The 24975-nt window shown below is 31.4% G+C and overlaps 1 protein-coding gene across 1 annotated transcript; it reads right to left on the bottom strand.

Annotated features, from left to right (window-relative positions):
• Window positions 1-457: 457 nt before the first annotated feature.
• LOC118184739 (uncharacterized) lies at window positions 458-19005 on the bottom strand. The gene is made up of 3 exons (XM_035354459.2): window positions 18729-19005; window positions 7618-8804; window positions 458-4412 (listed from the first exon to the last, which is right to left on the bottom strand). The coding sequence occupies exons 2-3, from the start codon at window positions 8799-8801 to the stop codon at window positions 4160-4162; spliced, it is 1437 nt and encodes a 478-aa protein (XP_035210350.2). The 5' UTR covers window positions 8802-8804; window positions 18729-19005; the 3' UTR covers window positions 458-4159.
• Between the last annotated feature and the right edge of the window lie 5970 nt (window positions 19006-24975).

Raw genomic sequence — 24975 nt, 5'->3', positions numbered from 1 at the left:
ATATGTATAAATATATAACATATATATGATATATATGTTATACTAAAACCAATACCATCAAGCAAGGATACTTATGTGAAATCTTGAAATATATGTAAATTTATGCTTTATTGTTACATATTTATATTTATGTAAATGTTAACTTTATAGATAACATAGGCAATGCAAAGGTTATCTAAGGAAAGGAAAAGAGTTTCGGTTCAAAGTAACAACAGTATTTTGTCTGTTTAATTAAGTATTTCATTTCCGTCTGCTTACTAAAGTCTGGATTTTAGAGTAAATCTTAGACAGTTAAAGGATACGTCTATAAAGTAATTAAAAAAGCATAAATTAGATTTTTGGTATAGAACACCCAGGCATGTTAATGTTTTCACAAGAAATAAAACCGAAAGCTATGTTCATTAAGAATATAAATATTAGATGTTGTTATTTTTTATACAAGAAAAATAGCATTAAGTATGTACCAACGAAAGATCCGTTTATTTTTATACATATTTCTCTTTCATTGGATATATTTTTATGAAAAATTCATCTATTTCTAGCAGAGTAAGTTACTACAATCTTAAAAGTATCAATATAATTAAAACACAAATAATATATTGTCCTTAAATGTAAATATATATGTCTAAACTTTATATTATAGATATTACTAATAATATAATAATATATATTATTCAGGAAAGAAGATTTTACAAAAGGACATGAATATACAGATGTGTGAAGAAACTAACAATTAGCAACAGGAATGGGTTAACAGGAGAAAACATTACACCAATTTTTATTGCTAATTATTTGTTTCCTACCATTTAGTTCATCTGGCATGCTCTTCTGGGCATAATATAAATTTGTCAGACATGAAATACGTAACTTAAGAAAGTTTCAAAGACTTATGTATAAGTACTGTTCAAGTCGTTCGAAATATTTTAACTTCCTTGTGATACATTACACAGAACTAACTGCTTTTCATAAAATGTTAATTTTGTAACACTGAAAAAAATCCAAAAATATTTATACAATATAATCACATTATTTACTTAAACATAGTTTTCTCTTTCTAGCAGAATTTTAGCAATTTATTACATTACAGAATACTCGATAGCGCCGTGGCTAGCGCGTCGAGCAGCAGCACTACGGGTTCGGGGTTCGAACCCCGGGCTGGGCAAGGTCGACCCAGCCTTTCATCCCTTGATTTCCATCTCTTGGGTCAATAAAATGAGTACCAAGATCGCTTGGGGACTAAACACTGGATTTTCTGCGACAAGCTGACCACTTGTTCAGGGCATATGCCTACGCACCCCGGGGCCCAAGGTCAAAAAAGCATATTTCGGGGCACTGCTGTCTTTGGCCCACTAGGACTGTTGCGCCACTGAGTTTAGTTTTATTTACTTTCTATAGCTAGCTTTGCCTAAGTTATATTTTGGCTTCGGCATTTCGGTAGCTGGCATTTTAAAATATGAGTCATTAAACGTCTGAGCCAGCTCGAGCGGTTTTTTTTATGTGTAGTCTCTAACTACGTTATCTACATTGAAATTTAATTTTCCATTATGTTAATTTAAATACACATAAGTCGCGGAAATTTCTCTGTGGCACTAATAATGTATTTTTATTCATTTAACAGTTAAATCAGACTAAGCGATAACTCTCGCCATCAGTTTAGAGTCTGCAAACTTCGACAAAAGCTTCTAGATGAAGTAGAACTCAACATATTAATTAATTAATTAACTATTTAATATTGAGGAATAATAGATATTCTACAAAAAGAAAAGTAATAGATTTATATATTTTCGGAGCCAAACGAATTGTGAAGAGCACTGCATTACAAATTACTGCAATGGTCATTACAGATTAATATATTATAATGATCATTACAGATTAATTACAATGATCATTACAGATTAATATATTATAACGTTTTAATAACACGTACTTTAAAATATAGATTATGATTACAGCAAATTTTTATATTATAATATTTCAAGCATGCATATTTTTTTAAATTAAATTTTACAGCTTTGCAGGTAATTTGATCAAATATATTTAACTGCAACTATGCTTACAAAAATTCAATGTACAATATTTGAGAGTAAAACTAATTGCGAACTTATGATTGCAAAATCTGGTACTTTTCCTTATATGGCACACTGCTCAGAAAATCTTAATTTCCAGGTAATAAATTGTCACCAAATATTACTGACCTTTAAAAAAGAAAAACATCCAAATCCATTTTGGAGATTTCGGGAGGGCGACAAATACACGATTTTGCTTTTTGATTAGTGTCGTGAACTGTTTGAACAGATTAAACAAACACTTAAATATATGTTGTTAAACTATTAAACAGTTTAAGTTTAATATTGATTTACCTAATACATTTAGATTGATGAAGTATATGAATTTGAAGTCTTGAATGTGTTTGGTGCAGTGTATACAGGTTTGAATATAAAGTTTATTAAGGATAAATTCAATAAATTCAACACACACATATATATATAAAGATGGTACCGTTAAACTGAACAGAATAGGATGATATTCTTACTTTTTATTCAAAATAACTTAACAAGTATGCATAAACAACCGTTATTAGAAAACTCACGTTGCAAAACTTTCTGAAATGGTTTAACTAATAAGAAAGTACCCACAAAACTATATTTATAATACCGAAAATTAACTCATCTTAGTTTAAATATGTTCATAGCCGATTTTATCAATGAGTTCTGCGATTATGATGCATATTTTCTGACCCGTTTTTGTAAGCTTACAACAAAAAATTTACAAAACTGATAGTTTCTAACTCGTACTTTCAATTTTGAAACATTTTTGCTCCTTTTGGTTTCCAGTATAAGCCACATACGTCCCAAAAGAACACGCAGAACTGTTGCACATGCAAAGACTTATTGGCCGGCTGATATGTAGATTGCGCATTAAATGCAATACACATAAGTATTAGTAATATATGAATATTAGTAGCATTTCTAGCTGATGACCAGACTGTTCTATCTTGCTGTAAGGATGGTGTTAGTGGAATGCACTGTTCACCACGGATGAAAGGCCAACGTAAAAGGGACAGCCATGCATTTATTGAGCCCTTATTAGGAATCTGGATATTATTTGCATATCAGATCACTACTAAAACTTTGGTACCCGTGCTTAATTTTTTATACTATGAAAAGCTGATCTGTCTTCCCTCTCTTTTCTTGATTTAGCACAGTTTTTATATGATCTAGTTTTATTAACACGTAAAGAACTAAAATGGAAATAATTCGTTAGATCAGGAGCTAAACACATTTAAAAGTTAGAAAGGTACGTGAAGAAAATCTAATATAATTCAAGTTAGAATTTACAGAGATGTATGAGAATTTTATTACAATCCTGATTACCTATACCCTTATAAAGTTTGCTTCCAATAGGAAGCTGGGTATTTTTACAGAAAATTATTTCTCACAATTAATTAGTTTTAATACCCTATAAAATTAACTGCTAATTCAGTTTTAGAGGTCAAAGAAAAATTAAATACTAATTTTTTACTTGGAAAAGTTTCAACAAGCAGTTACTTATACGGACATTCTTGTATCTTTTCACTAAAGTAACATGAGCTTGTGTTGAATATAAAGCACATTTTAAAAAAAAACAATCCTACATTTAGCATGTTATAATTATTTAACCAATTAAATAGCAGTGAGAATAATTAATTAGATATTATGAAGTACAAATGAAACATTACCAGGTAATAAACAATGATATTAGTTACTTACATTCATTAATATGCATTCTAAAATAAAGCTGTAATCTATAGCAACTTCATCTAATGAAATGTTTACAATGTTTTATGTTTACATGGCAAAGTTCAGTTACTTACCTATATAGCTAAAATACATAAGGATTGAAGCAAAAGACATAATCCTTGATACAATCTATAAAACATACCACAAAAAAGTAGTTTGCTGACCATATTATTGAACTTTATGATAAAGTTCGATTTCCATGATTATAATAAAGCATGATATACCTCATTATTATTATATATAACAATAAAGTATATGCTTCCTGAAAAATGCGGGAAAACCTTAGAGTTATGTAAAGGGGAAACAGTCTGACAAGTCCGTGTTATCTAACTGTAAACATTTACTCAAACACAAAACTCTGATGCGATGTAAATGAAATTCTACATTCCATCTTCAGCATTGTAATCGATGTCACCATCATGAGTTTTTTGGCCGTAGCCAAAATATGGTTTCCTGTACCCAGCGTAGCTCCTTTTCCAAACTAAGAAAGCGACGATCAAAATCAAAATAAGCAGGGCTATCACCGCAGAACATGCAATCAGGACGACTTCGGTGATAGTAAGACCGCAGGTCAGTTCATAATCTTTCAGGTCTTTAAGCGCTATATTCTCCAAATGAGAAGGTGAAGAACACCTGAATTAAAAATACAAGACTGATAAATTTTATAAAAGCAAAGCAATGTTAAAATAGCATAAATAATAACACAAGCCTCAGAAACTTAAATTTGTTAAAGTTCTTAAGCTGTACTGAATTTATAATTCCTTAGGCGGCTGATCCAAATACATTATCTTAATTTGAATCTCTCATGAACAATGTTACTGTATTTCGATCCGATATTTTCTTGAGTGGTGATGTATTTAATTGGATAACGAAAAACAATCAAATAAAATAAAGCATGGCGCACGAAATGTGTCATACATTTTGTTCTGTTTAATATTCAATTGTTTATTATTGAAATTTTACAAAAAATTCATAGTTAATTGTCTAAACATGGAAAGTGAATTTAGCGCAGAAAGTGTCCAATGTGTCCATCATCCAGCCCGTTTTCCTTAATGTATGGAACACTCCACTTGCTCCTCTGTTATTTCGTCAAAGTTTTTAGGAAAGAGTGTAGGAATGAAGGAAAACATTTAAGCTCTACACTTATTGAGCTTCTTAAAGATATGAATTTTTGAGGCACACCTTCAATTATAGCATCGTAGTTAGGATTCCACATTATTACCCAAAATTTAAATAACAGTATTCTTTACGGACAATCTGAATTCCCTTTTAAACTTTATTAATAACAAACAAATTCAATGATTTTATCCCTATTATTTTTAAAATGTTTGGTACAATAAAATCCTCTGACTACTGGTAGGACTGAGAATTGATCATAAAAGTATACTTTTTATCAATGCCTTTTAAACTATTTTATGAACTCATTTTTGAAAAAAAAAATATATATATATATATATTGTAAAAATGTTCTCTTTTGCAGCAGGACCATTTTGTAAAATTCTTTTATTGCCAAACTGAAGTGTTTTTCTTAGTGGCTGGTGTTTTTGCTTCTAGTGTTGGCTTTCTTCCATGATTCTGTCCCATGTAAAATAAAGGAAGTTTCTGAGTAAGAGATGTATGCAAATTTTAAGATATCAAAAAATTATGATCAATTTATCGTATTGATGAACAGTCTATTTTAATGCATGAGGACTGATTTCATATTTTTATTATTTTTTAAAAAAGAACAGAACAAAATGTACGCATATTGTACAAATTAGGCAAAAGAACTGCTTCAAGGAGAAATCATAGAGGGCTATAAAATACTCAAAATTCATAACATATGATAAATTAGTAATAATTTTATAAGGTATTTCTACCTCCTTTCTGCATGCCTTCGTGGTGTAACTGGAAGCATACTCGACGCGCATTCGAGATGTCCAGGTCAGAGTCCCGACGAGGGCATTGAACATTTTTCATATCTCCGACTTCAAAAATACATAATGTCTTTACAGTGGCGCCCGAACTAAAAGGTGGCGAATGATGATTCTTCACCACCAGGATTTGGCGACTGGGTTCCCTAATCCCCAGTCGCCTTTGAAAAGTGGGGGTACATAAGATATTTTCTCCCTCCTTTCTGCATGCCTTCGTGGTGTAGTAAATCTGGACCTCTTGAATACGCAGACAGTATACTTACTCGATGCGTATTCGAGAGATCCACGCTCGAGTCCTGGTGAGTGATCGTTCATTTTTCCTGCTTTCAAAAGTAACCTAATATACTCTACAGTTTCTTAATTTGTTGCTTATTAGTTATTTCATAAAATCTTTTGGCAAATAATTAAAACTGAATTAATGCAAAATTATAAAGTATTTAAAATTCATAATCTATTATAAAATTAATAATTTATTAAGTCATTGTTCATGGCTCAGGTATTTATTTTTTTCCATAAAATTTTTTTATAAAAAGAGTTTGAAAACAATAAGCATATAATGTTTAATGCTACTTCTGAATTTATCATTTAAATTATCTTTAAGAAGAGCTAAACTATTCGAAACAGATTTATAATGCTTTTAAAACAATATTTTCGTTTTCATCGCAGGATTTTGTAATTTCATTTTATTCCATCAGATGCTCACATTACTAATGCTTGATTTAAATAATAAATAAAATAATTTCGGATTAACATTCAAGCGTTAATTTGTGTGATATAATTGAAATTAATAAAAAAAAGTAGTCATAAATTTAACATGCATAAGAGTGTCGAATTCAACACAACTATCTGAGAACTGCTGAATCTTAAATTGAAAACTTTTGAATTAGGCTTCAAGCTGATTACGTTTTGTAAGCTTATTTAACTTGTTCTCCACGCATATCATGATGTACATGTTTCTGAGACATTTTTTCTTTGACTTCGATCAAAAGACTGTCTGTGAGCTCTCCATTCAAAAGGCTGCAGTATTGGTATGAGCGAATTGAAAAACTAGAATTCCTATTTTTAGAAATTAAACAAGACAAAGATTTTTCAGTTATATAAAATTATAGAATATCTTTTAATTAGATTGTAAAGATTTAAGGTTTGGATATATGTAAAAATAAGGGAAACCCAAAACAACACTTATGTAAGACGTTCGTTAACACTAAAGCACTTTTGAATGAAATGGCCAGAAATAAATAATTTTGATAATCCGTATCCTTTGCTGTGTCTTTGGTAGTAGACTTTGGATATAGGAATCCTAAAATATCATCGTTGTACAACAGAAACTTTTCAAAATACTGAATTTTTTTCCGTTTTTTATATTGTTTGGTGGCAATAGTAAGTAATTATGTACCATGAACAGTGTTACAGGTATTTATATTACTGTTAATGTATTCTAGCAATACCTAATTGTGGAGCTTCCTTCCATTAATAATGTTACATGAAACGTATATAGATTTTAAAAAAATGGTACAACAGTTAAACGTATTTAGTAAAGTAAGTTGTGTTCAATAATTAAACCCATAAACAATCTTCCTATCACATCTATGGAATATTGCTTATATGCAATAATGGTGCTAGTAAAACGTCCATGCTAATCTCAATAAGGTTTCTTGTTGAAAGGATGGAATGTTTACATATGCACTGATGCCTACTTAACGGTTGCCGAGAGTTTTTTTCCAGATTTGATATTCGCAGTAGGATGATCTATATGAAAGAATTCGTAGTTTTCCCATTTGCAACCAATTTCGGTTGGAATATACACCCTGAAGACCTTCCTTGTGAGCAGACGCATTTTACTTTAATAAAGTATCTACCATCTTAAATTCACTTATTAAACATTATAAAAAACTGAAGAAAAAGCTGGGTTTTGCAAAACTTACCTCACATGCTTTTGGAAGTCATTCTTAAGTTTCTGGTGAACCATCCATTGGATATTACAGTCACAGTGCATAGGATTATCCAGTAAATGCAATTCCACTGCATCATTCCAATGAAGAAGATCTTTCGATAATGTTTCCAAATTGTTTTGTCTTAGGAAGAGTTGAATTAAAGGAACTTTCTCGTTGGTACTCTTCTTGATGAATGCTCTCTCATCTATTTCAGAAAGTAAAAAGTTATAACTGCATTGAAGTTTTTGCAAATGAAGCATATCCCCTAAAGCGTATTTTTCTATCTTTGTTAACTTTGACATTCTTTCGAGATACAAGGTTGTAAGACCCGTAAGTCCCATGAAAGCTTCTGCTTTAATGATATCTACTCTGTTTCCACTAAGATCCAGTACTTTGAGATGGTCTAACACTTTCAGAGCTTCTGTTGGGATTTCTGTCAACTGGTTGTCTGCTAATGAAAGTATTTTCAGCTTTGGAGTGAAAATAAAAAGGTGGTCGGGTATGACACTCAACTTAGTGGCTTTCAGATCGAGCGCTTCTAGTTTCTGTAAGGCCGAAAACTGCTTTGGCTCTAATTCTTGAATTGGGTTCGATTCCAAAATAAGTTCCCGAAGTTCTGTCAGGTGAATAAGGATGTCGGGAAATACATTTATTAAATCGTTGAAACTCAAATCCAGTTTTCTTAGCTGAGTCATTCCTTGGAATGCGTTTACGGGCAAGTTCCATATGCGGTTGTGGCTAAGGTCTAAGGTTATTAAACTTTTGAAAGCCTTAAAGGCACTAACGCTGATGAAATCTATGCGATTATAAGATAAATCCAGTTTTAAAAGGTCTCGTCCATTGTAGAAAGTATCAGAGTTGAGATTGGAAATCTTGTTCCCTTTGAAATTTGCAAAACTGATCCTTTTTGGAAACGATATTGATTTTGGAAGTTCTTCGATGTCCAGGTGGCCACATTCAACGTCGATAGACGAGCAAGTGCATTTCACTGGTCTTGCATGTTTAATATCATTTACAGATACAAGAGCCATGTTGCAGATGTCTATAGTAATTGTTTGAGGGATTGCTGGGATTGTTGAAGAAGAGACTTCCGGTAACGTACTATTGCCATGTGCAAAACAAACAATGCCTAGTAGTAAGAGAAGGCTCTGCTTTCGAATTCGGAAATGAAACATTTTCTGTAAATAAAAGCAAATATGTTGTTTAAATTCTATAATAATTATAAGTGATAATAGAAAGAATAAGAAAATAGAATCAACACATTAATTAGAATTCCCATAAAAATGACGGAAACAATATATATATATATATATTTTGCTAAAGAATGAAAACAATTTTTTTTTTCAAGCTGCCTTTTCAGCCGTTACTATTTTATTCAGTGTCACCGTCACATAGCAAATACTTCCTATTTTTTAAATATGAACTTCTCTTTATTTATATTAAAATGCTCATGAAACTTCTAATTTATCATCAACTTAATTAGTATAAATGTAAGAGCAACAACAAAAAAAAATCATGCTAAGGATTGTAATGTTGCTGAGGGATGTGATAAATCAACTCATTTGAAAAAAAAAAAAAAAGAAGAAGAAGAAGAAGAAGATGAAAAAGAAGAAAATTTGTAAGGTTCCGGCTTTAGCCGCCGCCCCAAAAGGTTTGTTAAGGTTTTCTACGCTCTCGCTGAGCTCGCAGCCTACCAGTATGCTTTGTCACGCATTCCTTCCAACCCTCCCTTCTTTCTTTCTTTCTTTTTTTTTTTTTTTTTTTTTTTTGTTTTTTGTATGTGTGTGTGTCTTTTTAGCTTTATTATCAAGCACCACTTTCTTCGCCTTTACGCCCATATACAATTCAACAGAACAATCAGAAATGATTTAAAAACAGCATAGCAACATATTGTTACAAATTTTGTACATTGATAGATGATTTTACAGATTTTCATTTTTCTGTGTAATGGAACATAAGACAAATTTTGAAAGAGGTAAGTTATGCCGGGAAAGTAATAATATAGGGGCAAGTCCATTTAACATTGAATAAAATTTGTAATTTAGCGAGGTATCGTTAAACTGACAACGGTTTTGGCGACTTACTTTGTCGCCAAGTTTGGCGGCATTTTGGTTCAGTCCTTGTGTCACCATAATAGGTGTTGTAATTGAATAATGTAATTGACCTCTATGTTAGCTGTAACCGTAATTTGACCCTCATATTGCTTCCCAGTAATTTTGAGAAGAAGAAAGTATTAGAAATATCTCGCGGGCCAATTCGAAAGCCATATAAGGCCGGAGAGAGCATTAGCTCTCAGCATTGTTGTTCTAAGCTGTTAGGTCAGTGTAAGATGAGATATTTCCGGATTAGCTTTCTCTTTAGGCGCGCTTTACATTGAGTTGTTTAACTTTCTTAGTAGTTTAAAGTGTAACTGCTGATTGTACTTTGTGATACTGTACGAGTATTTCTGTGGAAATTTACAGAACTTTGAAGTGTTCCTTTTGATAAAATAAATTTTATTAACCTATCATCGGACCTGTGTACATTCAATCTATTACGGACCCGTACATACGCGACAATATGTTTAGAATTTCCGATGCTGCGTTAAATACTGGTAAACATTTTTTCTATTATCTTCAATCTTTTTTCCGTTTATGATATCAGTGGTTAGCTCTCTTAATACTTACATTATAAAACTTTTTTCTATCTTTTTATTATTAACGTTCTTCTCACTTACGGTATATAAAGTTCAAATCAACAGCAATATCACAAAATGTTTAAAAACAGCACATGTTTGCGCATGTGCATGCAACAGTAAAACCGAAGGAGGCAGGGTTACACATATTCGCAGTTTACAGTCTTTAAAGAAACTCTCGATTATAAATGCGCTGTGTTTTGAATATTATAGCTACATTCTAGTTACAATCGCACCAAATAATAATTAGAAGATCGCAATGGATTTCAGAATATTAAAGTAAATTTTGAAAAAAGCATTAGTGTTTTCACTTCGTGATGAAAATCATGTTCTGACAAAAGAGGACACTTTTGCCAAGTCATACTGCAGAAAATTTTAATTTACGCATTCAAATCATACAGTACAGTGCCTATCAATGTAATAAAGTAAGTCATCTAAAAACACTATATAATTCTTAATTTTATTGACGGCAGCAAATTTCATTATTATTGCAGCACAAACCTAATTAATAAAAGATATTTCTAATTTTTCATATTATGCAATACCAGTACAGAATTTCTCTCCTAATTCCGTGAATGTTGACTGCTATGTGTAAAAAAGTATTACTTTATTACAATGTAAAATTGTGCACCAATAATACAGATTTTCCCCCTTTCTTAATTTTATTTAAATCGTAAAGATTCGATTGTATTAAATGCCAATAATAGATGTTATGTACATATTTAAAAAGCAAACCAAATGAAAAAAATTGAGAGGTTTCAAATTCTAACGGTCGCCCAAGAGGATTTGTTAATGTTTTATTATGCTTTCGCTGAAGCCGCAGTCTACGAGTGTGCTGTTACATTCACACTTACTAACCAATTTTTTTTCGCTTTTTTAGCTTTATTATTAAGACCATTTTCTTCGCACTTATGCCTTATGCAATTCAACAACAAATTACAAAACTTTTTAAAGCAGCATATCAATGTGCATTTAAAATTCCCGATGCAGTTTTGAGTGTTGCCATACATTTTTCTGGATTTTTTTCAGTTTTTTTTTTAGTTCATCATATCAATGTTCAGTTTTCTTACTAAGATGGCTTTACATTTTTTTTTCCTTTTATTACTACTCGTAACACTTTATGTTTACTTTATTTATTAAGTATCGCATTTTTGACGTGTAAGCCACATAAAATTCGATTCAACAGCAAAGTAAAAAATTGCTTAAAAACAGCTTATCTTTAGTATTTAAATAGCCAGTCTCGCGCGCTGCAGATAAAAATGTTTTATTCCGTACAGTGTTGCCACTAATCGCTTTGGAATCGCTGCGTTTGTTAATCAAAAATTTTTCAAAGTTTCACAAAATATGAAATAGATAATAAAACAAATTCGAAACTCAAATTTCGGGCTTCCAGGTGTCCATATTCGGGTGGAGGACTACAGTATTCAAAATTTGATGGCTCGAAGTACCGTTGTTCTTTTCACAGGGCAAGAAATATGCATACATTTATGCAGATTCTTCATTACTTAATTTCTTTAAATATAGAAGAGGGAGATAATATTTAGTGGCAACAGTTTGAAAGCAAATACGACTTTTTTAATGATTCAGCGCAAAATGCCGTTTCGAGTTTAATATCATAAGCGTTCCTTTGGGGCTAAAAATAATTTTAAAAATGTGAAGTAGTTATATGGCTGCTTTCAGGCGTATGTTTTAACCCATTTGAGTTTTAAAAAAATTCAAAATCTTTTTAACCTTTTCCTGGACAGTTTCAGTTTAATTTCATTTCTCTGTTTGCTTGGGTTTAGCTTTTGAAATTAATTATAGACTTAGAATTATCAATCTGATTTTCTTGAAAATTTTCACGATATAAATTGATAATCAGAAAAACTTTTCACAATATGATATTTCACAGAAGTCTATTCAAAATTCGATAAAAACACTTTTTATTTAATGCTGAAAGTTTTTCTCACGAATCTTTACTTAATGGTCAAACAAATTATCACAAGCCTGGCGTTATCGAAGACATGGCGTTATCGAAGATACTAAAAGATAACTTCTAAATGAAAGTTTTTCAGAATTTTCAATGCCATTTGCCAAATTCTGGTGTTTTTCAAAATCGCTGAAGTGTTTAGTATTGTTTAGTGCTTTGTAATACCAGATTTAAAAAATAAAATAATTAACCCTTTACTATTAACAATCCTGCAATTTTAGCAGACTATAAAGTAGAATTTCTACAACAAACGGAAATTAAAATGAATTGAAAATAATTTTTTGCCATATTTGAAGAAAAATTTTTCTACTTTCACAACTCGATGATTTATTACTAGCCTAAAAGAGCTAATACTCATACTTTCGAAACATGATTTTGTGTTGATTCACTCTCATCTACACTAAATGCATTGTTTCACTTTTCTTTCGAGCCTGTTGCCATTCGACAAAATGTAAGTTATTTATCTTTCAAACTGTATCAATTTGTTATTAAAAAACAAATTAAGCTATATAAAAGCAACAGATGCAGTTCATAAGAACACTATTTTTTTTACTTTTTAATTTTATAGATTCAGATAAAAACGCAATGATTTCATGATATATCTAATTAAATATTTTTGTAGAATTATGCTATATATTTTTCCTTTTTCAAATATACAGAAGGCATAAAACTTTGCCATGTTAGTCTAAATGTATGTTCATCTAGTATCTAATAAAATGTTTCCCTATTTCACCTAGGCCGTCTATCTTTAGCGATAATCTCCCAATAAACCACACCAAACTTTACACAAGCCCTTTTGGGTGCCCGCTAAAGTCCCTATTTAAAAAATCAGAAAGGGATTTTTTACCTAGAAGAGAAAAAAATTCCTTTCTGATTTTTTTTTCTCTTTCTTTATGACTTTTACACATAATATGAACTAAAAGATATAACGTATATAAAATATTCGATGTCGACACCATGTGATTTTCTTTTACAGCCTATTGAATAATACGTATTATTTTACTGCATTCATTTAAACTTTTATTTCTTCGAATTTTATTAGAGATATATTTCTTATTCAACCACTTCTCACTTTGCGGCAAGGAAACAATACATACAAACTCAAAACATCTTCATTAAAAATTGTAAAACGCAGAAAATCATAAAACACTAAATACAGATAAAAAATTTAAAAGGAAAAGAAGCTTTGCAATTACAATTAGAATTTCTATGCCAAAACCAACAGTTTGGCCAGCGGACAAAAAGACAAAATTTTCGGTGCACAAACATTTAAATTAAACTTTGGTCCCACTGAGCAAAAAGACACTGAGGTTGGTGCAGCAATTGACCTAATTCACTATACTACTAAGAACTTCAAATGTAAGCAAATAACCGCCATATTAGACTTAGCGGCATTTAAACTCTTAAATTGTTGATAATTCTAAAACTATTGCATACTGTTTAACTAAAGATAAGGAAAACCTTAACCGGAACTTAAGAACAACATAACTCAATCACTTTTAAAGCAAAAAGTGCACAATTTACTAACATATAAGAATATAAACTGAGCTCATCGGGCTGGGTAACTAAGTGGGAATATATATGTGTTTGGTGCGGTCGACAGCAACGAGGAAGTGATGTGCAGAACTAGATGTCATAGCTGACTCAAATACAAAATTTCAACGTTCTTTGAGGCTACTCCTTTTTTGAGTTATGAGGGATGCATGCATACGTACGTATAAACATCACGAAAAGGTCTCTTTTGAATTCATTTTAAATCCATTTTACAATCCGTTTTGGGAAAATTTTTTTTTTATTCTCTCTTACCGTACAAATGTAACAAGAAAAAATCGTTGAAATGAATCTAGTCAAAATGAGTATTTTCGCTAAAATATGGTACACGAAATTTTTCCGGATGACAATACTTCTTGTACTTTGTACAAAGAAGTAAAAATCTTTTTCAAATTACACTGTTTTAATTAAATTCACTGAAAAGTAAAAAATATTTTTTTCTCTGCTCTTTGAAATGAAAAGTAAAATCGTGAGATTCTCAGCCCGAATTACGCTTAGATAGTAGCAGTATTTCAAGGAAAAATAAAAAAATGGCGCCTAGAAATATAGTGTGTATGAAAGTGATTATATTCAATTCATTTAAATTTCTCTTTGAGAATTTTGATTTAAAAATCAGCCATAATTATGATTTTATTTTTAATTAGACATGATTTTATTTTTAGTCACAGATGATAAAGAAATTTAATATAGCTAATAAATTATATTTTACTTAAAATACTTATTAAAGGAAGGTTATATAAATGGTGGGTTTGATAGATGTCGAGAGAAACATCGTAGAAGTTGAAGAAAATATGTTGGTAAGAGATTCTGTCCATTACAAAGATTTATGGCTGATCAGATAATCCAATTATGATTTTCTTTATTGTGTTATAACATAACCTTCCGTATTAAAAAAGCATGCATGATTGAGTATTCTGAAGGATTGGCGGCAGACCCAAACGGCGTTTTTAAAAAAATGCATCAATGGTTTAGTTTATTTGATTATGGCAAAGCACTGAAGGGCTCTGTGCCTAAAGGGGGATGCCTTCGTTGAGGACTTTCTAAGAGAAACTGGGTTGTGTACACCTTATACATAAGCAGAAACACAAAACCCCCATGCAGTTTAGCCGGTTCTTGGAATTCGAACGTCAGACTAAACTACCAGTGTTCAGAGACTTTACTGCTCAGCCGCTGGTGGGCCAAAAATGCATCAAATAAGGTAGGATTTTATAATACACAACAATTTTGATCATGCAACGTTTTTATTAAGATTACATGAACTAAAGTTTTATACAGATTGTGTTAATAAAAAGGAAAGCTTTTCTCAGCCATCACTCTAGCAATCAAATATATTCCAGATCAGAGTTTCTTAAACTGTGGGTCGTTATCCCCATGGGTGTCGCGGGACCTACAGGGGGTCGCCAAAAATTTTAGCAGTTTTGATATTTCTTTAAATTACTGTAATAATTATACAATTTCCAAATATGTTTACACAATGTATCTGAAAATAAATAAAGATAAGATAATACAGACAACTAAAAAACGAAAACATTTCGACGCATTCTTTCTTATAATATAGACGTTCATTTCACTTGCTTTGCACGTGACGCTCATTTCGTCTGTTACTTATTTAAAATTTTCACATTGCTCTGTGTCCTAAAATTAGAAATTAAAGTTAATGACCTAAAACTGCAATAGTATATTACAGTACAAGTGAAAAAATTGACAGTTTCACTCACGCGTGTGTCGGACTTGTGCAATGCTTATGGGGTCCCACAAAATTTTCTCTATGGGGTCGTGAGGTCGCGAAAAAAATTTCAGAGATAAAAAGGGGTCGCGAATGAAAAACGTTTAACAAGCCCTGCTCTAGATAGTATTATGGGAAATATAAAAATTAGAATAAGAATGCAATCAAAATCTGATTTAACGTTATCAAGAGGCGGTAAACCAGATTCAATGGAACTTCTCCTTATGGAAAACTACTGTGTTTCTGGTCATCCAAAATTAGCTAATGAAGCATTCTAAATCATTTAAACAGTTCGCCCGAAAATTTTGAACTCCTCCTCGACGCAGAGGAGATCCGAAAATGAAATAGAAATATACGTCTGGTTTGATTACTATTGGTTGATTGTTTCCAAATTTATGGAGAATTTCGAATTTCACTGATTTTTGAGTTTCATTTCTTTGTGGATTTGGTTCTTTCTTACCTTTTGTATATATATATATATATAGTAATTAAAATACATTGAAATGGTTCATCGGCTAATTCTGGATACAGAAAAGCAAGGATTTTTGTAGAAGAGAGTTTTCAATTAATTTCAATGTTCCTCCCCTCTGATGAAGTGGCATTGAAGTTGATTGAATTTCTCTTCTGTTTTTTGTTCATTTTTCTTTAAATTTCATTAATTTTTTAAATGGGGGTTTTGCTTCAATGAAATGTTTTGCTTTTAACATTTTCAAATTCTTTGTTGCATTTATATGATTATTTAAAATTTATTATGAATTTCGATTTCTGGTCTTTGTGAAATATTTGTTCTACATTTTTACTTTATTTCTTTAATGATAATTTTTCTGCAGCTTAATGCGCAAAAAATACTACGCATGTTTATATTTTGTTTTCAAAAGAATTGTTTTGTAATTATATATATCCTTACCCGGATTAAAAAATTCTTACCTGTCCCCTTTACTTTTCTAATCGTTTGTCATAGACATATATTTCCAATTACTGATATTTTTTAAATGACAAAAGTATTGATGTATTGGCAGTTTAAAATTAAAAAAAGAACCGATATTGGTCAAATAACTAAATACTACTTTTAATATGGTCGTCTGGTTCTTATACTTATATTTGGAAAAGTTTTATACTCATTATAAAAAAATAGAAGTATAGGCAGTTTGACTCACGTATGATAAAAACTGAGCAAGATATTTAATTTCAAAACTTCGCAATTTTTGATGTCATTTTCAATTTACCTTAACGGTTTGGTTAATTAAGTTAGAATAATTCAAGGAAATAAGTTTAATGAAATGAAGTAAAAACTATGTATAAAAGGCGTACGAGGGACTCATGTGATGTCGATATCAGACTTTTTTTTATTTCATTCTTTAGCCTACTTTTCTTTTAATTTATTTTAAATGGTGTAGGTTAAAATACTTTTGATATATACTATATCCAACTGATGATGTTTATTGATTGGTGTAGCATTATAACAATTAATAAGAAAAATTTCTAATGCTACATGTAGGACTTATTTTAGATGAAAAACATTTTTCTTCTTTTCGGCCTTTTTTTTAACACTTTAATAATCAATTTGATTGATATTATCTAAACCCACTTAATTCTTATTACATCAGTTAGTAACTTATTATTATCTGGATTATTATAAGTAATAAAAGTTGTACGCGCAATGAAAGTTTTGGAAAGCTGAATGTGAAAAACAGCTCTCTAACCACGAGTCCAAAAGCTTGCTAATTAAATCTGCTACCGTTATGATACAACTTTACGGAAAAAGAAATTTCTTGATTCCTTATATTTACCGCCCACCAGCGGCTGAGCGGTAAAGTCGCTGAACACTGGTAGTTCGGTCCGAGGTTCGAATCCCGCGAACGGGCTGGCTGCATGGGCGTTTTCGTGGTTTTCCCCATGTGTAACGTGTATACGAGCCAGTTTCCCTTAGAAAGTCCTCCACGAAGGCATCCCTCCCCTTAGGCAGATAGCCCTCGAGGCTTTGCCATAATCACACACACACACACCTTATATTTACCTTACTTTCTTTCATTTCATACGGCATGGATTTTACAATTAGCTTTGCCTATCTCATTTTAAATTATAATTCTCTTATATTTTAAGATTACTTTTCGCTAGAAATTCAAGAAAACTTTTTGAAACGTCTTTTTTTTAAGTGCGTTATCTCAGAAGGACTATTAATTTCGTTTTGGCATTTTGCGTTGGTTCATTATAAAAGTCTAAATCACTTTATCAAATTGTTGCCACCAGATATTAAAGCCTTGCATTATATTTAAAGATGAATCTGAATATATATAATAATGAAGAATCTGCATGAATGTATGTATGTTTCTCTCACTGTGAAAAAACTACGGTATCTAGAGATACCAAATTTTGAATAACATAGTCCTCCACTCGAATATGGGCATAAGGCCAAATTTGGAATTTATTTATTACCTATTTCACATTTTGTAAAACTTTAATGAATTTTTGATTAACAAACTCAACGATTTCAAAGCATTCCATTAACATTAACATCTCGTGCACCTTCAAGCACAAATATTTTATGCGTAAGGTTTCTTTATATCTATTATGTTGGTAGCGTAGCAACACAAAGACGTTACAATACCTAACGGTATTTTGCATCGAATGACTGAATGTCTGTATCATTTTCCAAATCCCGTTTCGAATCCCTCGTGCAAAACTCACCTTTGGGCCTTATAAAATTGTTATAAAAGCTTTTAGATTTTATGTTTTTTTAATCTCTCTTTTAAAACATAATCTTGAAGATATCAGAATATTCCTTGATTACGATTTTTTAAATATAACTCGATTTAACTTATAAAACTTTTTGGCTTACAGAATATATTGAGTTGCGGAAACAATTTAGAAAGTTTTGTTCGATTGTAAAATAAAATTTTACATTATAGAAATAATAGTTCGAAATTATAGAATAAAATAGTTTCAGGAACTATTTCCGGAATTAAGTTAGATGGCTTTAAGACATCCTTAGTTCCGTTTGTACATTTTTTACAATACTAATTAGCAATATGTAATGCATACCGTTATAAAAAATGAGTACTTTTTATGAAAAATACATACTTAGTGCAAAATTAGTACAACAGATATAAAGCACGCAACATGCATTTAGACGTAAAAAGTACAATTTTTACTAAGAAGATATTAGTTCAACTTTTACTTACCAATCAGTTTCTTTCGGAAATGATGTAATAAGATAAAGATGCACTTTTGAGCATCTAAATCTAACAAAAGTCAGGAAAAGTTTTAAAAAAAACTGCCTGAATTATTGCCTGATTAGAAATTACCTAATCATTTAAGTAAATTTTGGCTTGGTAGGCTAAAAATTAATAGTAAGTATTTATATTATGATCTTGACGTATTCGAAAAGAAACTAAATAGTTACTTAGACGTTTCCGCGGTTGTTAGCCGAGCCTTGTTAAGCTGCAGACAATGATTTCGCGCAAGAATACCTGGAATCAAAGTTCGCTGATGATAAGAAAAATGTGTTATCTTAACCGAGTGTGCAATAGCAGTTTGCGCAGGGCATAAAAAATAAATTATAAAAAAAAATTTATTTCTACAATCGTCTTGAACTCCAGTTCTAAAATGAGAGCATAACAAAGAAAGACCTATTTTAAATGTAATGGATGGTCTTTCGGAAGAATTACACTTGTAAATCTGTCTAAGAGAAGAAAATTAAATCTACTGCAAATACAAAATCGTGTAATTTGTTCCCAAAATGGAAAAAAAAAAAAAAAAAACTATTTTTTTAAATGCGTTATTCAATTTCCATGCAAAGAACCTTTAAAGGAGAACAATGTTTACAAAATTAAAAAACAAACTGTACAATTTTCAAAAAAAAATTAACGTTAGTAATTCCGACAGTGTTAATTCACTAGAGGGTTTTTATATAATACGGAAATCCTCTCAGTCAGGAATTTACAGAAACATATTAGAAAAATATATTTGAAGTATATTAAAAATTATGTGGCCTTTATGTTAGCAATGGTCGGTCACTGACATATAATTTCAATCACAAAAGTATTTAAAATAAGACAAATATCCATGTTATGACATATTAAAATTAAATTACGTTTTCAAAAACTTACAAAATCTAACTTTTTAAATCCTCCCTTAGTCCTTATAGTTATATTTATTTAAATCTTCCCCTAGGTCCTATAGTTATATTCAATAACAGTTTGACTCGATCTAAAAATTAAAATACAAAACGTTTGACTCCCGTACAAGAAAAATTGACCGATTTAATTTTGAATTTCAGGTCACGTTTTCTGAAAATTCAGGAGTGGCACACGAAGTAATTTCATTTTAAATTTTAATCCATGCTTTCTGAAAATTCAGGAGCAGTATACAAAGTAACGGGAATAGTATATAAATCTGTATATAAGTAAAAAATGAAACATTAGTTTAATAAAACGTTTGTGTTGCTAAAAGATGAAATGACGAATAATACAAACTGTCGGTGAAAGTTTTAATCGATAATTTTTTTCCGAAAAGGAGATCTTATGTTTCTTAGTCATAGGATTTATAGAATTTATATCTATAAAATAGGTGCACGTTTCAGGTGTTAGCACATAGCGAACGTGCAACATTATTTGCGTAAATTAAAAATAAAAAATACCCCCATCCAGTAACCTTCTACACTACCTCATCGTGGCTGGAAGCGTCACTCAGTGGAATGGACAAAATATGTAGGTTACTAATTTCTGATAAGGTCTTCCAAGGTATGAATGTTATTCCAATTTACTCAACTAAAGCATAGCAGACAAAGTCAAACTTGGAATCTAAGGATCTTCACATCTACTGAAGCTGCATTTACTAGTGACTGCATTTACTATTTCATTACCATGGTCATTTACTATTTCATTCATTTTCCTCGTTTAAACTAAGATATTTAACACTGTCTCGACCGTCGCGCAGAATAAAAAGAGACACGTTCGAAGTGTTAGCAGAGGCCCCCGTTTGAAAAATCAATTACAGACTACAAAGCTTTCCCTCTCCAACAAAAACACTTTAAGGATATTGCAATGTAATAAGTGTACATGTGTGAAGCGAATTAAGCTTGATCAGTTATTGGATCTTGGCAATAAACAAGACGTCCAAGTTATTGCTATTCAAGAGACTAAACTGGAGGCCTCACTATTGTATTCTCTTACAAGATAGGTGTTCAAAGAGTGGTTTGATGTTTTTATAAGAAATATAAACCACGCTATCAAAACAGTAGATCCTGTCGAAGATTCTGAGCTTGAAATTCAAGTTATAATGCTTAAATGTAGAAATAAGTCATTTATAATTCATATCATCCTCTTGCAGTCACCCGTTATGACTTGGCTCATTGATGTCTATAACTGCACTCTAATGGGTATTCTAATGGGTAATTTTAACGCGAAGCAAGTTTTTACGGAATATTCCCCATTACTCCAGAGATCAGTTGGCATCTCAAATTCTGTGGCCGACAATGTAGACAATTTTTTTGTTTGTTGTTGTTTCACGGAAAAGTGGAACTCCAACTCACTGTTAGAGATCTCCAACATTCCAGCACTGAAGATGATCTGTTTTATAGTTATAAATAGCCGAAAAGTTTTAGATGTTGCATGTGTCAGCTCGGATATTTATTTCAATTTTACTTTCGGAGGTGCTGGAGTTTATTGGGTGAAAAACTGCCTATACTAATTAGCTGAAACATTTCCTTAAAACAAAAATCAACAAAAAACAAAAATTACCAAAATTTCAATAAAGAAAATTTGGATTTATATAAAATTTCCCTGTACTGCTTTTCACGCCAAGATTTATCGGTTGGTGATGTTGAAAATGAATGGCAGTATTTAAAAAGTTCTGCTCTGAAAGCTACTAAAACGATAGTTTCCAGATGCGACAGAAAAAGGTTCAAAAGCCAGTTTTAATCATTATTCCCTCTATTTGAGCAAGATATTGATTTTAAAGATGATCTGTTACCATCTCCATCTTCTTCCCTGAGAACTACATTCATGCAGTTGATGCAAAAATTCAAGTGAATTAATGCCAATTTTTGGCGAAGGGAGTGGATTGACATGTGTGAAAAAATTTGACTTTTGAACTTCCATTTCAAACTAGCAAATAATTTTGAACAAGTCCAGCTTCAGCTTGAAGTGACTAATTCTTATACACGTTCCGACGATACGCTCTATAGTGAAAGCGAAGCCGCTAATGATTTCGAAATACACAATCAGAGGGAGAGTCGACTTTCAACCATGCTAAGAGCATGATTGCAAGGTAAACTAGAAATCTTACTCACCGTTACAGCCGTTCTTCGGGTGACGGTGTCCCTTCTAAGAAAGATTTTACTTATGGAAACTGGGCGCTGTTTTTAATAACTTTAATAGTAGTAAATTGCCTAGTCTGGATGAAATTCAGGGACATATGTCGGTCAGCTTGACTCAAGCAGGCAAAAAATAAAGAGATTTATCACCCATTTATTAGACGATTTTCATTGTATTGAAACAAATATTTTACCTAAACTTTTTTGTGTTTTAAATGTACTATTTGATAAACCTTATTATTCACTATCTTTCTCCAGTGTAGTTTCCTTTTATAGTATCGGAAAAACTACTTTATCCCATTCCTCTTGAACAGCTTTCCAAAGTCTAAGGAAGGTTGCAGGTCGACGTTTGGAAAATCTGCTTTCTAAAAGTCCAAAAGCGCAAAAATTCATTGGTGATAGATCAGATTTAGTAGAGATGTGAGTGAAGGATATGGCCTGGCTATCTGTTTCTTGTTCCATTTTTTTGCAGGAAACTAACTGTGGACTTTGACGTGTGGCTGCTTTATCTTGATGCAGTTTTACTGATTGATGACACTGTGGGTAAAGAGAAGTGTCTGTGTTGATAATTGAGTATAAAATATGTTTCTGATAATATGTGGAGATTATCTGAACACTCTCTTTATTTATTTTTGATTTGCCGTTATATGAAAAATCAGCAACAATCATAAATCCTCTTGAAAAACTTCCTTTAAGTGCTTTTAAACATGTTTTAAGATGGTTTCTCCCTCTGGTAATAAATGCATCTCTTTTTATTGCAGTCATTTAAGTAAACAGCGCATAAACCACAATAGAATAAATGCACTCTTTAAAATTCACTGTATTTGTTTATCATAGTGACACTCTGGCGCTAGGTTCCTTTAACAGCCTTAAATTTTATTCATTTTTTCATTCAGAATTTTTCATATGTCTATGTCTTATCACTTAGACAATTGATCATTAACGGCCTTTACCAATATATTACACTTGACTTTTAAATGCGTGAAGAATCGAGTAAGTTGTATCCAATAATATGGAAGTATTTGTACACATGCTGTGCTAGAACTCAGAGATTACTGTGCCGCCGTCCGTAGAATAAGTAAACTTTGAACAAATGAGACGCTCGTGAGAATTTTTCATTCAGAATGCACAAAATTTATATCATATGAAGAATTATCTAATCGTTGCCACATGTTCTATTCAAATACTATAATAAATCTATAACGATGTATAAAAGAAATTAAGCATACAAAACAATAAAAAAGAAACAGTTTTTCACAGACGATTCAGTATTTCTCATTCAATTAAATTCAGTTCTCACTTCGCGACAAGGCAAAAATACATAAAAACTCAAAATATCTATATTAAAAATTACGTAAGTAAATCTTAAACGCTTATTTCCTTGAATAAATTCCAGCCTGACTTAAGCATGATTTAATTCGCAATAATAAATGAAGGCGGTATCTTTGTTGTTGCAAAAGTTAGTTTCTCTAGATTTGCTACAAATCCACTATTCTGCTAAGTTTCAAATGTAAACAAACATGGTCGTTATGGTAATCAAAAAGTAGGCTTAGCCGCACTTAAAAAACTTTTCTATTGTTGATAATTAATTCCACAATTATTGCGTGCAGGTTAACTAAAAGACCAAAAACATAAAAATAACTAAACATAAAAATCTGAACCAGAACAACATAATTCAATCATTTTTAAAGCAAACAATGCACAATTTGCAAACATATAAGAGTAAAGAAACTGAGCTCACTGGGTGTCCGCCGATAACATCGCGGATGAAAACGTCGCGGAGAAAACAACGCAAGGCGAAAACATCGTGCTACAAAACATCGTGGGAGAAAACATCGCAAAGAGAAAACATCGCAGTTCTAAAACATCGTGGTACAAAACATAGTCGTCGAAAATAAAGCGGTTCAAAAACTTCGCAGTTTAAAAACATCGTCGTCGAAAATATCGTGGTAAAAAATAAAGTATCTGCAAATCATCGCGTGACGATAATATCGCAGACATGCTTTTTTTCAGGCTTTAATAACTGTAAATAGATATTCCCATAATAATTTGTGAGCGCAACATGGAAAGAAGGATAATTTGTTGTTCATATTGTATATTAACTAATAAATTTTTGCTGAGAAAATAAGAAGGAAACTTAAGCATAGAAAATTAATGCAACTTATAGCACTGAATAGAATTTTAAACTGACATAGTTAACTAACAAAGACCATTAATAAATCAATTTTATAAAGTTTTTACTGGTAATTTTTCATAAAAAGTATAATCTATAAGTTGCATTTAATTTTGTATGCTTAAGTTTCCTTCTTACTTTTTCAGCAAAAATTTATTAGTTAATAAAAAAATGTGAAAGTAAAAATTATCCTTCTTTACATCTTGCGCTTACAAATTATTATGGGAATATCTATTTACAGTTTTTAAAGCCTGAAAAAAGCTTGTCTGCGATGTTATCGTCAAGCGATGATTTGTAGATACTTTATTTTTTACCACGATATTTTCGACGACGATGTTTTCAAACTGAGAAGTTTTTGAACCGCTTTATTTTCGACCACGATGTTTTGTACCACGATGTTTTAGAACTGCGATGTTTTCTCTTTGCGATGTTTTCTCCCACGATGTTTTGTAGCACGACGTTTTCACCCCTTGCATTGTTTTCTCAGCGACGTTTTCGTCCGCGATGTTTTCGGCTGTAACCAGCTCACTGAGCCGAGTAACAGAGTATATATATATATATATATATATATCTGTGTGTGTGTGTGCATATGTTTATATACTTTTGTTGAGATTGATTGCAATCAAAATACGAGGTGCATATCCACATGTTATGGCAGTCCTACATACCAAATTTCAACGTTCTGAGGCTACTCGTTTTTGAGTCATGCGAGATACGTACATACGCAGAGACGTCACGAAAAATTCTCTTCAGAATTCATTTAAAATCACTTTTATAATTTTTGGGGGGCAAAAGAATCCTTTATTCTGTCTTACATTCAGATGTCACGCAAAAACATCGTTAAATTGCATTGGATAGCGTCAAAATGAATAATTTCGTTAAAAATACGCGAAATTTTTTGCGATTACAATACTTCCTTTTTACTTCGTACAAGGAAGTA

The sequence above is a fragment of the Stegodyphus dumicola genome, chromosome 2, assembly GCF_044657685.1.
Source record: "Stegodyphus dumicola isolate Sdum_Otavi_A_Nest chromosome 2, ASM4465768v1".
Classification (NCBI taxonomy): domain Eukaryota; kingdom Metazoa; phylum Arthropoda; class Arachnida; order Araneae; family Eresidae; genus Stegodyphus; species Stegodyphus dumicola.
Note: the sequence above shows the minus strand (reverse complement) of the source record. Positions and strands in the feature narration are given on the sequence as shown.